Here is a 15,083-nt window from a genome sequence, read left to right as displayed (position 1 = left end):
TTTTCCCATGCAGAGGAATGTTGTAAACAGTTTTGTTTACTAACTATGATATATAATATTATGATCACTGACATATATTTTTACAGCTCGTGAAGGCCTATAAAATACATCATCTTGACAATTTAAAGGGGACGACTAATAATTCCATGCGTTCGCACTGCCAGTATTAATTTTCAAATTTCGAACCCAAAATATTTTTAATTACTCAAATAATAGTACTTTATTATATCAGTTTTCATTAAAATTTGAATTCGTAATTGGAAATACCGAACGTGCATAACAAAAGGAAATAGACGGACAATGAACTATGTGCCATTCAATTGACGTCACCAATTAGGCGAGTCCAGCTGGAATGAATTTAATTTAATCCTTGTTGGCCGCGTGCGCATTATATCGTGCGGCATAGTGCGACAAAAACTAAATGTTAGTTGTAATAAAGTCGGCAATTAGAAACCAGAGGCTTTTGTTTTATACGCCTAATATTATCCCGGTAGATTGGGGTCGGTGTACTCGGTTTTTTAAAGGCCTTAACGAAATAATTAGGCAGGATCCAAAGAACACATATGAATATAATTAGAAGATCAAAGAACTCATAAGCATATTAATATGATATCTTATAAACAGTTTCATAGCTATTACTATATTCAGGGGGAAATAATACTCCTAAGTCAATGGGGGCTAATTCATATACAATTACGGACATTTTAATAAAAGAAGTTTGATAGCAGTATAAGGAAATAGAGGACCTTTGTCTTTTTACCCATACTATCACAGCTGTCGTTCGATTAGAACGCCCGTAAATGCATAAAGACGGATATCCCCCCGTAGACGGTATAAGCCTCCCCCCCATTATATACCGACGCTTGAAAGGCAACCATATCTAAGCGACAAATATACCGAAAATGAATAATATAAATATTTTGAACCGCCACATTATTCTGCGTCATTTCAACTAGGTTTTGTAGAAGTAGGACAATTTGAATATCATTAGACTATATATTTATAAAATAAAAAGTTTTATTGTTATGAATTTTGATATTAAAATCAAAAATTTGAAGCACTCTAGTCAAAAATTAACTGATTGTCGGTTAGATATAATCTTTCAAGCCTTGATATAGTTGATATTAGCCATATCTAAATTAAGTATAAACTATCTATATCTCATAAACGCTCCGATAATTTTGAATACTTTATTAACACACAAATATAATCAAAAATGGCAGTAGAATATTTTTTATTGACCACATAGTAAAACTGAAAAATGATTACAATAAAATCAGTATAATCTTAAGTTATCTTGTCAAAGGTACCCTAGGAAGGGTTAATAAACATTACTTCGCGTCGAGATGATTTCAAAGAAAGTTTTATTTACATATTTCTGAGACTTTTTGAACAAGTGCGTGTCCGAAACAGAACTATGGTTGTTGTGCTTTCTCGTGTCAATTTTGTTTCCTATCCATGATGGCCCACCTTATTTTAAAATCTTCATAAAATCGTTTCAAGAAGGAAATAAAGAATAACGTGTGATTATATTAAAGTTGTATGGAAACAAAAATAACTCACTGAATTAAAAAATGACAGATATGTAGTGAATTAGCGTAATATTTGGCATCAATATAACAAATTTTGTTTATATCATAAACTTGCCATGAGTTGAACACTTCACCTGAGTTTAGTAAAATCTTGTAAAAATGTAAAAAAGTTATAAAATAGTAAAACCTACCCACATAATTCAAAATCGAAAAGAGTATATATTTATGTACTCGTAGTTTCAATAGTAAAAATAATGCAAAGTACAGTCGCGTACAAGGGCTGAACAAATTCATAATTTCAAATTGCCTCTAAACTTTTTTATCCCTACCAACAATCGTTTTTTTTTTAACCAAATAAACGTCAAATGGTTTAATTAATTTAAATAAAGGAAACAAAATATTTCGGTCGAACTTAATGTGTAAAAACGTTCTAAAGTTTTAAATTTGTTCAGGTAATCTTGTGAGTGACTGTAGTTTAATTTGAAGAAAGTTTATTTCATGGATACAATAACTTGGCCACTGTCACGACGTGCTACAGAAAAATATCGGTTATTTTCAAAATGGCGGTGCCTCTGGAACCACTCGCAGATGCAATTTCGTTTCTAGTCGCAAACGCATATACCCTCATAATTGGAAATGGTTTGGTAAAGTTTTACTAGGATTTTAGAAAATGGGGATGTGTTAGAAGCCGGGCTATGTTCGATCACACTACATTTTAAAATTCCGTAGACACGTAGGTCACTTTTAATCGTTATAATAAATTTTCTCATTGTTTTCACTTGTAGATGCTAATATGTTTTCTTACGTGACTAATAACAATTTTCATTTAATCATATATTTTTTAAGTTAATATACATATTTTGTTTTCACTATACGAAATTCTGCAGTTATTCGTTTCTACATTGTATTTTAAATTTACCACATGAGTCAACCTCAACTTGGTCGTGCAAATGAAATTCAACTACATTTTTAATGATATTTGATGTTACTTACATGATTAATCATTCAATTATTCAATGTGCTATTTATAATACTGTAAATCAAATAAAATATAAAGAAAAATAAAAATTGCATTTTACACGTTGTACTTTATGCGGTGCAGCGCGGGTCAACTAGCAGATGATCGTTTGTGCGTCACGGTAGAGAATACCCCCGCTCCCGCGTCAATGCGTCCAGCATTACTTGGTAGTACCTCTTTATACGGGAGTTAAACGCGTTAAAATATATGAACTCTATATATTTCACAAGCTGTTTATATAGTGAATCTATAAACTTACAATTCACTTTTGTTATAATACACATTTTTCTTAATTACACATTGAAATGGCATAAATTAAATAAATCATAAAAAAACCATTACAATATTATTACATTAACTTAATCGAAATATTCTTTTCTTTATCTAAAATGAAGTATACCCTATGATGTATGTTTTAGTGAAAAAAAAAACATTGTTAATAGACACAAAAGTTTAAAGCCGATTTAAAATTTTGAATTTCTTCTACCCATTTTGTGGCTGACTGTACTCATAAAACACTGATTCAAAAACGAATTCTCGAAATATATTCTCGAAACTATGCAAATAGACACGACAATTACAGAGGGAATGTACTAATGTATATACGCACAAGTTGACCCGCCCTGAAGTAGGGCATTATCCTTGTGTTTCAGGGCTCGGCCACCACACCCAGCTACGAGTGATGGTAAAATATCACGTTTAATTCCGTGGAAACCTCGCGATGAATTGATAGCAGGTTTTACAAGTGTAATTTTATCCGTTAGAACAAAATTAATTTGTTTTTTTTTTATACTAAATTAGCAACCAAGCAGGTTCAATGTACCGACTAATGAAACAGACACACACAGAAGAAAAATTCATTGTTTTATAAGCTTTCATAATGGGCGAATAAATATTATATTAGGTATAGCGTACGTAGTACATGGGTTTAGCTGTGTTTTTAAAATTAAAATCTGCTACCTAAAATAATTTTCGTAGACGTAAGTTCGTAGAATTAATAAAATAACAGAGGGTAACTAAAATACCGATCAAAACAATATTCAAGAATAACTCATTCTCAGAACCACGCATCAGCCGAAATTCTTGGTAAAGTTAGTCTCAATTGTGTGTACAAATCAGATTAAATACGAGTGAAACAGTGGGAGCTCATCGCATTTAGCTCCACCTGAGCTTCCGTTCTGAGTTTATTCGTCTTAATATAACAACGCTTCAATTTCGTGCAAAATCTTCGAGATAATGTTTTGATATAATTACTTACTTACTTACCAAGCTATATTATCATGAATTAACTTAACAGTATACATATTGGAGGAAGACTTTTATTCTATTAACACGAAGGTCCATATAAACTATTTGTTCAAAATCTGAACTAAAATGGCAACCAAAACGTCATTGTTATAACCTATTTATTCACTTGAACAACAAATAATTTGACGAATATTTTATACACATCCAGGTTTACACTTAGACTCGAGTTCTTATATTATGAGCGCCACTCCGTACATAACGCTGACAATGTTGAAATCATACTAAAGTTAAGTGTACGGATTGCAGTACAATTGAGTCGAATACAATGAGTGTACGGAATGCCAGATCAAGTACGCAGTACATATATATCAATGGTTATACGCATCATTTAACTTCAAATTGAATACTTTTGACACTAAACAGAGAGCAGGTCGAAAAATCCATCAAGCTGCATCAAGTGGAAAAGCATATTGAACTTACTACATTTTAGTGGGACAAAGACAACTAGGCATGTAGTTTTCACAAGTCGATAATATAATTTTGGGAATATAAGTAAGCTTTGTTTCATTACGAAGGAAGGATATCGCAGAAACTTATCGTCATTTTAAGACATTTGCAATTGACTTTAAAATTTAGGTTAGAACTGTACACGGACGCATTTGTGGGCAGAATGCTTTAAAAACATGTTCCGTTTATGTAAAAAAATCCGTTCTTACTACGTTTCTATCATTGTAGTACGTTTGGTCACAATGATTTACGCCAGAAGTAAAAAATACGTTTCGTATTACGCAAGGGAGCTGTGTGTCATGACGTCATTACGTTTTTATAAAGAAAATGGTATTAGATTTTTTTATTTGCTTCATTAGCAAAATTCAGACCGAAACAAACCTTAATCAATATGGCTATAAGATTTTTACTTTTAAAGTATCTTTAAACTATATATTAAGGCCTTAAATAAATTTAAAACGAAACTGATATTTAATATGTTAATTATAAAGTTGTCGTAATAGCGCGAATTATTATTTCTACCAAAACAATTTATAAAACGCTCGCCGAAATTCTATGACTTTTTAAAAGAGATACTTTTTTGGTTAAAATATACGAGATTGCCATGTACTCGTACAATCAAAACATTCCATAAAACAATTTTTAAAATAAACATGTTAATATAAATATGAAATTGGTGGGTAGTGTGATATTTAAATATTATGTAAGGTCAGAGAGTCCTGTTCTGTCTACGGGGGCATATCCGTCTTTTTGCAATTAATAATAATAATAATATCAGCCCTGTATTATATACTTGCCCACTGCTGAGCACGGGCCTCCTCTACTTCTGAGAGGGATTAGGCCTTAGTCCACCACGCTGGCCTAGAGCGGATTGGTAGACTTCACACACCTTCAAAATTCCTATAGAGAACTTCTCAGATGTACAGGTTTCCTCACGATGTTTTCCTTCACCGTTAAAGCGAACGATACATTCACAAAGAATACACACATGATTTTTTTTTTTAGAAATGTCAGAGGTGTGTGCCCTTGGGATTGGAATCTGCGGACATTCGTCTTGGCAGTCTGTTCCACATCCAACTAGGCTATCGCCGCTTTTTGCAATTACGGGGTTCTAATTGAAGGACAGCGTTTTATTCTTGAAAAGGCTCCCAACGTGTGGACACCGTAGCTAGCACTTATCATTTGAAACAGACAAGTGCTCCCATATCTTATCGTTAATTACGTATAAATAAAATCATTATCTAAGTATCCATTTTATCTTCATACGTCAAACATGGCTTCGTCATCATCATCAGCCGCAGGATGTCCACTGCTGAACATGAGCCTCACCCAAAGATTTCCAGATTGACCTATTGGAAGCAGCCCGCATCCAACGACCCCTGTGACTTAAACAAACTGTTCCAAAAATGGCTCAACAAGGCAAAAATACCTAGGTGCTAATATTTCTGAATAAATAAGGTCTTATGTTTTATATATTTGTGACGAAAATCGTACATGAATACTATAAAATAAATAGGTCCCTTGACTATCCTTACCTATTGTATACTTTACCTTATATAATTTGTATTCATGTTCACATTATTTTTAGCGCATGCGTCAGGGCCATGGTGCGGTAACCACCATAAAATTATTGGTGCGTAACCTCATTAGTTGAATGAACTATAATTGACACACCGGCTGACCTGTCAATTAAACGAGCGCATGAGCATCGCAATGTCACTTTTTCGTTGTTGTTACAATATTTTTTTGATTATTCTAGACCAATCAAAATTACGTCTGACAGCAATGGAGCAATAATCTAAAATTTGGATTGAATTTATAACAAGTATTTTGGGAACACATTAGTAGATTTTATAAATTTCTGAGACGTTGTATATATCATTATTGTTCTTTATTGAACTAAGCCATAATTCCTAATATTTCATTACCGTATTGTATTACGTAAGATGCTGATAAAGCGAATGATAAATCTGTATCTAACACTATTACAACGATTGAATTATCAAGGTGATAATTTAAATAAGTTTTAGCCATTTTTCTTTTTTGCTACCGAAGAATCCAGAATACTTGTTAATAGCAAAAAATTAGGAGTACGTGAGATTTTACTTTGAGCGTACGAATACATTTCACATTTGTCGATTTTTTTGTATCTTCATTTTAGAGAAGGAAAAACTCACGTGTAGCTGACCGCTTTTCAAATTTTTATTTCTTTGAATGACGAGACGAGCTTGCCGTTCACTTGATGGTAAGCGATACGACTGCCCATGACCAGTAGAGACACTTTCCAACTCCTTGAAACACAAAATATTGTATGGAATTCCTCTGCGCTCACCATCCTGAGATTTAACATGTTAAGTCTTATTATGTCCGGTAGTTACACTGGCTACAATGTTCTTCAAACCGGAACACAACAGTGACTACATACTGCTGCTTGACGGCAGAAATAGACCCAGGCGGACTCTCAAAGATAGACCTACCACATAGTAAAATCAATTGCCTCTATGCTCCATTTAAAAGGCCCTTCAAATGGCATTAGTGGAAAAGGAAACAGCATTTATTCACAGTAATAATAGTTTTACAGTATAAGTTACAATTCGCTTGAAGTCAAGTCTTGAAGTCAAGTGTTAATTGCTTTGTTCAGCTTGCGGAAGTAACCTATAAAAATATAATCGTTTCGAGTTTGTTATATCAACTACGATATTATTCAAATGTTTCATTCGTATAAGTCGAAGTTGTACTACGAGATGAAGAAATCGGTTGAAAGTCCTAATGTGATTATATCATGTTATTCCGTCTGTAGTTATACTGGTAATCAATATAGTACCTACTTATTATGTTAGAAATATAGTATAGTCAGAGAGCCTTATTCAGTCTATGGGGGCTTATCCGTCTTTTTGCAATTACGGGCGTTCTAACCGGAGGACAGCTTTGGTAATCGAATGAATAAAAGAAATAGAATCCTCTTTTTACTTATAAGGCTATCCAAAGACCTTAAATTTTCACCTTTCTGGGGTATCTATTATCTAAAAGTCAGTAAACTAACTACATATAATTATAAGTACATAATTCAGTTTCTTTATTGTATACCTACAAAATGTGGTAAGCTATATAGTTATGTAATAACTACACCATAGATATATAAAATAATACTACCATATATACTAATTTATATATGTATTGGGTACTATATCTTCATATTACGATGTCTTGTAATAATTATTCCCCGCCGCGTCTGTCCGTCTGAACTTGATAAACTCAAAAATGACCGAACTGTTTTAGATAGAATGTAGTATGGAGGTAGTTTGAGACCTTGCAAAGGACATAGACTACCCGGCTTATTATTCTGGAATAACTCTTTTCCACGAGGAAAGCAGCGAGCAAAATGTAGTACAAAATAAAATATATTTCGAAGTAAAATAGCACCTCTAGTACCTATAATACTATTCGCTCGGTAAACAATAATCATGATTGACACGTATCGAGGAAAAGTATCAAACGTCGGAGAGTGGTTTTATTAAGGACGCTTACGTGATATGAATTGAACGGAATTAAGCCGAGATTGAAATATCGATTTATGAACGATATACTAGTATAGGTTTAACAATAGAATGTGTTTTGTTGGTTAAAAAGTAAACAATTGAAAAAAATACTTCAAGAGTTTAGTTTTATTTATTTGATGTACATTTTATTTCAAATTTAGAAAATAAAGAAAATTATGCAGTCTCTATTGTAAAAACATTTCATGAAATTTTTAAGATTAATGTAAAATTGTTGGATTAAAATTTAGTTTGCAGTTAGAAACTTTTTCACTTACCTGAACATACAGAAAGGAAGAATAGAACAACTGTAGACCACCGCATTGTTAGCCCACGATTACACAATACACGACATACAATGATTCCCGACGATCCTATCAGGAATATAAACTTTTACGCGACTCTACGCGGTACTAAGCCGGCTTGTTTGAAGCGACGAGCGCCTGTGAATTCCGGGATGGAACTACTCTGATCATTGGCTACGAACGAGTGCTAACCTTTGACACGCATGCGCAATGTAACCTGGCAATAAAAAAACTTTAAACATTCTTTATAACGGCTTTATTCGATATTTTTGTAGAACACTGTATATGATATTTGGCAAGTTGGTAAAATGTTATTGCAAATTTTTGTTATAACCTTCTACCAACCAAAAAGAATACCATGGTAATTTGTATGTATTTGTGCTAGACAAATAGGTTACTGATGAAATATGTCTACGACCTAGATAGGTCTGGATAACAAACAATCAATAATTTCTATTCTTTCACGATGGTTATTTTTCAAAATGACTCAAGTAATCTTCCCAGAAAACTCTTCTTTGTTTCCTTTACGAAACAAGGTATATTCTAAGAATAAATACTTTTCTAAGTTTCTAAGAAATAACCTTATTTAATTTCACAAGACCGACAGTTTCCTTGTCCAGTTCTTAATACAATATCAATATGAGCGGATTTGTAAGATGAATTCAAAACCGAAATTGAATATAAAAGTAGAACGTTCTATATGAGTGTAATGAATAAAATGAAATGAAATGGTTTATTTGAATCCGTAAAATGTTATATTTTATTTAGATTCCGTCAATATTAACTCTACCACCAGTTCGGAAAGCAATTCTCATCAGAGAAGAACGGGCAAAAACTCTGGTGTTGCTCTTTTCAAAATCAGTTGGTATAAACTACAGTACATGATATAGAGAAGGAAAAAAAATACAATCGTTTTTTTTATTGTTGTTTCGAGCAGTTCATTTATATGCAGGCAAAATATTTAATAAAATATTTAAAAATTTCCATACGAGTGCACAACCCTCTCAAAAATAAACTAACTTAATAATATTTATTTTGATAAAGAAAAGAAATCATCGTGAGATATATAAAAAAAAAAAAAAAACAAAATATAATTAATATTTTGTATGAAGAAAGGATTCGGAACTAAACCAGTTACTACGTAAGACGCAATTATATTTCACCTGATAGTGGTAAAGGGCAAAAATCACAAAAAGAACGTCGACACCACCAATTTTTATACATTTCATAAGTTTACATATATAAGCTGTAGGAACGAATAGAATATCCAAGAAATAGTATTGTACACTATTACCAAAAATTGCATCAATAGATTTACATATATGTGGAACTTTTTAAATTCACACGGAGTTCAAAGCCACTATGTATTTTTCGGTTTAAATGACTTAAAATCTTTACGACTTAAATTAACTACCAGGTGGGCCGTCAACGCGTCTGCCTTTGAACACAATAAAAAAATATTAAGCCAGCCATAACAGGCTTTTCTTTGTCTTACAAACATAAACTAATTCATATAAACTAATAAAACTATAAAAAAATATAATTAATTATCCGCAGTATTGATATGCAAAATCAATTCGTGAAATATTATCATTAATCATTTTATGTTTATTATCCTGATAAGCTACGCATGACTTCCGCCTACAAGGGGGAGTACCAAAATTATCACTTAAATGTTAAAAAATAAATTAACTTATGGTTCCGTACAATCATTGCTTAAGCGAAGTACATAACACACATAATATAGGTTGCATCGCCATTGATTTAGTAGTAGCGTATTTGAGCTATACACAGTGAGGTCCAGCGAATAGTTTCCAGGTTAGACATAAATTTATTTTAGTTTATCGACACAGTAAACAGCTGAGTTGCATTGGACCGTTATGTCTTATTTGGTGCTAGAACAATTTAAGTATCACCCTCTAGAACAATTTAAGTATAAGGCAATGTTTTTCCTTGTTTTAATAGTTTTGAAATTACGCATTTTCCACATTAATAAGACGAGTTTTTTTTTAGTTTGTATGCGGTTATGTTTGGAAACACGAACCTGATTTAAAAAAATCATCCATTAAAAGATACGGACATTATCCATAGTAACATGAACCGTATTTATGGTTTAGTGAATTACAGGAAAAGGCTTGCGCAGTCGGAGTTTCGAGCAAGAACTTGCAAATTTTTTCAACGATCAATCTCCATTTATGAAACCTAATAAAACCAACAAGTCACAAAAGGCCCGGCAAGATCCAGACGGCTAGCAGTTTAAAGGCCTTAAGCGACCGTATCGCGTATTACATTGTAGCCCCAAGCATCCTCTGCCAAGCAATTTTGGGTCAGTAAGTGAGCGATCCTCATAACTTATACCAGTTGGACGAGATGTACAGAATTACTGCCAAGTTTCTTGGTACATGCGTCACTACAGCGGCAACTAACCTAGTAAACATCACCATACTGCTTACTCACCACGCTATAAAAGTTCCCATGCAATGAAATTCTTTTAAAACTGTTTTATTAAGTCTGTTAATAAATATGGAAAATAGTGTGTTTGTTATATCTTACTGATTCGGTAATTGGAATATAAGAAAAAATATTTGTCTCCCTCATACCTAAGCATCGAGAACAAGAACCTATTGTGTGGCGAAGACCTAACTCATTTAATTATATTTTAATTTACATCCATTAGTGAATAATAAATCTTAAAATGTCCGAAAACGCGACACGTATGTCAATGTAGTTTAATTTTGATGTGATTGATCGAGGAACCAATGCGTCAGTCACGTGATACTCTCTCAACCAATAACAATAAAACGACACGGAGTTGTGTCGTGTTTTTTACCATATTACATATTACTACTATTACACTGTACTGTTAATTATAGGTTAAATTTTAAAAATATTCCCTGCCATCGTCATCTGTGGTTCGGCCCCAAGTCGAAGGCTACTGATCCATTGACTTCCAGCTGCAATAACCAGGTCGTCGCTCCATCTAGCCAGAAGGCGTGCCAACGTTGGACTAAAATCGTTCTTAGTTTAATTTCTTGTTATATCATATAGTTTATTACTGCCATGTCTGAACATCGTTATTTTGGCTTTTTTATTTCACAGCGGATTGGTGATCCAATGGTGAATATGGTGTCCGTTGCTGCTTTTAGTTATGCAATAGATGAACTTAAGCTGTTTGAAGTTTCCATTGAAGTGATGGGGATTAAGTAATCGTAACTTAATTCTAAAAAATATTATCCTCTTAATGGTTTTAATGTTAATTGTAATTGTCGAAATAAGAGAGGTCTTTTAAAGATTTATTAGTATTTTTTTATGTAACGACGCTGCTAAACCTTCCCAAATACCAACGTCAATATGCTATTAAAATCCCTATATCTTATCGCTTACCTATTTTTTTGTAAGGATCAATGAAAATTTTGTCGGCAAAGTGATATTTTCTTTTGATGTTACCTTCATTTTATCGTTAATAAATCTTAGATTGCCTTATTTTATCTTCATCAGATCTATCATCAAATAAATTTAATTATTATAAAACATGCGAAAGTTATCACAATTGTATCAATCGTAGACAGAGCTAGTGCAGTCAACATGTTGATTAAAATTTTGTGTTTGGTCGCTATTTTTGCAGGTAAGTCTTTTACCAACTAGAACGAATAAATCATACCTTGTCATAAATTAATATACTATTAAAAAATGAAATACTTTTTAATATATTTAATAATTTTACGGTGATGTGCGTGCCTTAGTTTATATAACTTGTGACTATGTACAAGAAAGACTTGGAAAAAATATACAAAGGATGTAATGAACAATTGATGACAAAAAAGTAAGCCCGGAGTTTCTTTCTGCCTTTCTTCTTCGGGTAGTCATCACTTAGGTAGCTAGTGAAAGGCCGATAGGTTTGCTAGACTAGGGCTCATGTCCTCGCCGGCGAGGATCGCGACGCGTTATCCTTTTATTTTCCCCTACTTGCCAGCCCGAGCTGGCTATTTTGGTTTGTACCCTGTTATTCCTTATAAATTTTATCCCTAATTTAAAATGTCTAGTTTATTTCTAATGTTTATTCAGAAATAATAATAATTATTCCTATACATTGTTTTGACGTATCATAAGTGCAATTTTGTTCGCGAACGTGATAAATAAAGCATTTTAATTTTAATTTAATATATCCTACGGTGCTTTAGCCGTAAATATATTCTCATGTTATTTATATAATTACTTAAAAACATAATGGTGCTAGATTCATTGTAAAATGTAGGTAGATATAGACCTACACCTTATTCCACAACCAGACCATGAAGGCTGCAGACTTCGTAACCTTAGGAGATGTATAAAGTATAAAAAACTGCTTGTGTTTTTTTTAAGCGTGCGACGGCGGCTCCGTTAGTATGGCGAGGAATGTGAACCTTAATAAATATTACATTTACACTAGGTAAGTGCATCATTTACATACAGTAATTATTGCCTTAGTTATAAAGGTTTTTTCACCTTAGTCAGTTGATACTTATCATTTAGCTCAGACGAGTAAAATGACAAGCTATGGATTTTTTTTAGTGCAGCATAGTCTTACCAATATTATAAGGAAAGTTAATGAAGTGTGTATGTACAAATTAATCACACTAGATGGCGTTATAAACAAAATATCATTTGATGTTTAATACTATCAAAGAGCAAGATGATCCAAAGAGTACCCAAACGCGGTAGTCTTGTCATATCTCAATTATAGTTTTTAAAGCCTAATTGCGATTTAGTTGTCATTTCGGTATAATTTTGACGGTTTTGTTAGTAAAATCGTATCCATATAACTTAACGATAGTTAACTTACGTCCATGCTCGCAAGAATTAAAGTCCATGAAATGAATAACTTTTTACAGGGACACTCATCGGGACCCAGTTCTGCTCAATGAAAACGACCTCCCTAATTCCAGCTTAGTTCCTGAAGATGATACAGTTGTAATCATTCATGGACATGCAGGCAGTGCTTTTACTTCACTTAACCCAATGGTCTTAAATGGTAATGTTCTTCACATTTATCCTATGTGGTATTTACTTCCTATGTTTGGACGTATTTAAACTTCTACTGGACTTTCGATAAAAAATACACAGATAGATTTTATATGAAAGAATGCACTTTTTAATTTAATTTTGTTTTACTATACAGCGCTGTTGTCGAGCGAAAAGGTCAACGTAATAGTTGTAGACTGGTCTGTATACGCCAGTCTTAGCTATGCGAATGCAGTGGTTGCTGTACCAAGTGTTGGAATTGCGATAGCTCGTGTATTATCACTTCTCGAAGCGGCTAGCCCTCAACAAATAAATTTCAACCGTGTACACCTCGTCGGTTTCGGCCTTGGAGCTCATGCTGCCGGCTTCGCTGGCCGCGAATTGCAACAAACCTACAATAAACGCGTTGCAAGGATTACTGGTAAGATATACTCTCTTATTTTGCAGTCTGTTGAAGGTTAGGTTTTTTGTGAAAATTATTGATCATTTGGATTTTATTAGCCAATTACGCATAGACCTGGTGGTAGGTCTCTGATATGTGAGAGTCCGTCTGGGTATGTACCACCACAATATCTATTTCTGCCGCCAAGCAGCAGCATGTAGTGACTGTTGTGTTGCGGTTTGCAGGACATTGCAGGTAGTGTAGCTACTGGACATAATGAGACGTAACATCTCATGTCTCAGGATGGCGAGCGCAGTAGAATACTCAACAATACTTTGTAATTCAAGGTGTTGGATGGTATTTCTACTGTTTATGAGCAATCGTATCGTTTACCATCAGAGGAACGGCAAGCTGGTCTCGTCATTCAAAGCAATACAAAGAAAAACCTCTGAATAAACTAGATTCATTACTTGATGATCACAAGATTTACACAATTTACTTACCATGAGTTTAAAAAATTACCACACCGTTACTAAAGTGATAGTGTTCAACAGGTCTGGACCCATCAGGAAACCAGTGGGTGAACAATCCGCAAAGACTGCGCTCCTCAGACGCCCGGTACGTAGAAGCCATCCATACTGATGGAACCGGCGTCAATGCTAATGGCATCGGGATTCGTGTTGGCCACGTCGATTTCTTTGCCAATGGAGGCGGCAACCAACCTGGTTGTTCGAACAACGCTTGCAGCCACAACCGCGCTTATGAGCTGTTCAGTTCCTCACTCACACACGGCGGGCTCATTGGCAGAGAATGTGAAACCACTAAGCAACTGACTTCGAACCTGTGCCGTGGATTCAACCTGGAACTCGGAAATAACAAGATGAATAAATTTGGGTTAGTATTTTCATGTCAAACATTTCAAATCACTTTTTGACTATGGTTAAAGAAAAGATGATAATAATTATTGCTTCGGTGAATCATTCGGCAGTGGCGAGCGGCCTTGGGTTCGATGCCCTTATTCCAAATATTTTTACAATCTACAATAGCACTTCTATTCAGTGTATTTGAGTCTAATTTGATGTTCTTCTTTTCAGGGATGGAATGTTCCGCGTCAACACCGGCAAGTCGTATCCCTTTTAACCATAATTTAATGTATAAGTTATGGTGATCACACATTGCTTGTAACACCTGATGCAATTATATTAAGAACGAACGAAAATATTGATTTAATTCAAAATATTAATTAATAATACAATTAATTTATTTTCGACAAAATAAATATTTGAAGTTGTTTTTGTATGATTTTGTTTCATTTTCTGCACATAAATAACATTAAATGTTTTTCTATAATCCTTACATTACTATCATGTAGAACACATTATCAATTTAAACTAAGGAAATGAAAACTCAAAGTAGAAAAAACCATACATATTATATTTTACCTATTGAGCTTACGCAAATAAATTATCGCTATCTGCAGCTTTATTCAATATAGATCACATCATATGATTCTATAAATGGTCCCTCATACGCATGCTCCAACAATACCTCCTT

At 33.6% G+C, this 15,083-nt stretch overlaps 2 protein-coding genes across 2 annotated transcripts in view; one reads left to right on the top strand and one right to left on the bottom strand.

The window, feature by feature from the left end:
• LOC115448844 (hemicentin-1) overlaps window positions 1–8,319 on the bottom strand; it is a 144,642-nt gene extending 136,323 nt beyond the window's left edge. The window contains exon 1 of the mRNA XM_037442340.1: window positions 8,120–8,319. Coding sequence (XP_037298237.1) covers window positions 8,120–8,165 — 46 coding nt within the window. The 5' untranslated portion in view covers window positions 8,166–8,319. The remainder of the gene's footprint in view (window positions 1–8,119) is intronic.
• Window positions 8,320–11,655: 3,336 nt separating this feature from the next.
• Window positions 11,656–14,825, top strand: LOC115448852 (pancreatic lipase-related protein 2-like). Its single transcript, XM_030176426.2, has 6 exons — window positions 11,656–11,771; window positions 12,509–12,575; window positions 13,018–13,157; window positions 13,305–13,568; window positions 14,084–14,423; window positions 14,624–14,825. The coding sequence occupies exons 1-6, from the start codon at window positions 11,732–11,734 to the stop codon at window positions 14,667–14,669; spliced, it is 897 nt and encodes a 298-aa protein (XP_030032286.1). The 5' UTR covers window positions 11,656–11,731; the 3' UTR covers window positions 14,670–14,825.
• The last annotated feature ends 258 nt before the right edge of the window (window positions 14,826–15,083 follow it).

Source organism: Manduca sexta, chromosome 24 (genome assembly GCF_014839805.1).
Source record: "Manduca sexta isolate Smith_Timp_Sample1 chromosome 24, JHU_Msex_v1.0, whole genome shotgun sequence".
In the NCBI taxonomy this organism is placed as follows: Eukaryota; Metazoa; Arthropoda; class Insecta; order Lepidoptera; family Sphingidae; genus Manduca; species Manduca sexta.
The sequence above is the reverse complement of the archived record's forward strand: the minus strand, read 5'-3'. Positions and strand labels throughout refer to the sequence as shown.

Coding starts and splice junctions, on each gene's coding strand:
- LOC115448852 (XM_030176426.2), top strand. CDS start 11,732: ATGTTGATTAAAATTTTGTGTTTGGTCGCTATTTTTGCAG. Junction 13,158..13,304: donor TAACCCAATGGTCTTAAATG/GTAATGTTCTTC, acceptor TTTACTATACAG/CGCTGTTGTCGAGCGAAAAG. Junction 13,569..14,083: donor ACGCGTTGCAAGGATTACTG/GTAAGATATACT, acceptor AGTGTTCAACAG/GTCTGGACCCATCAGGAAAC.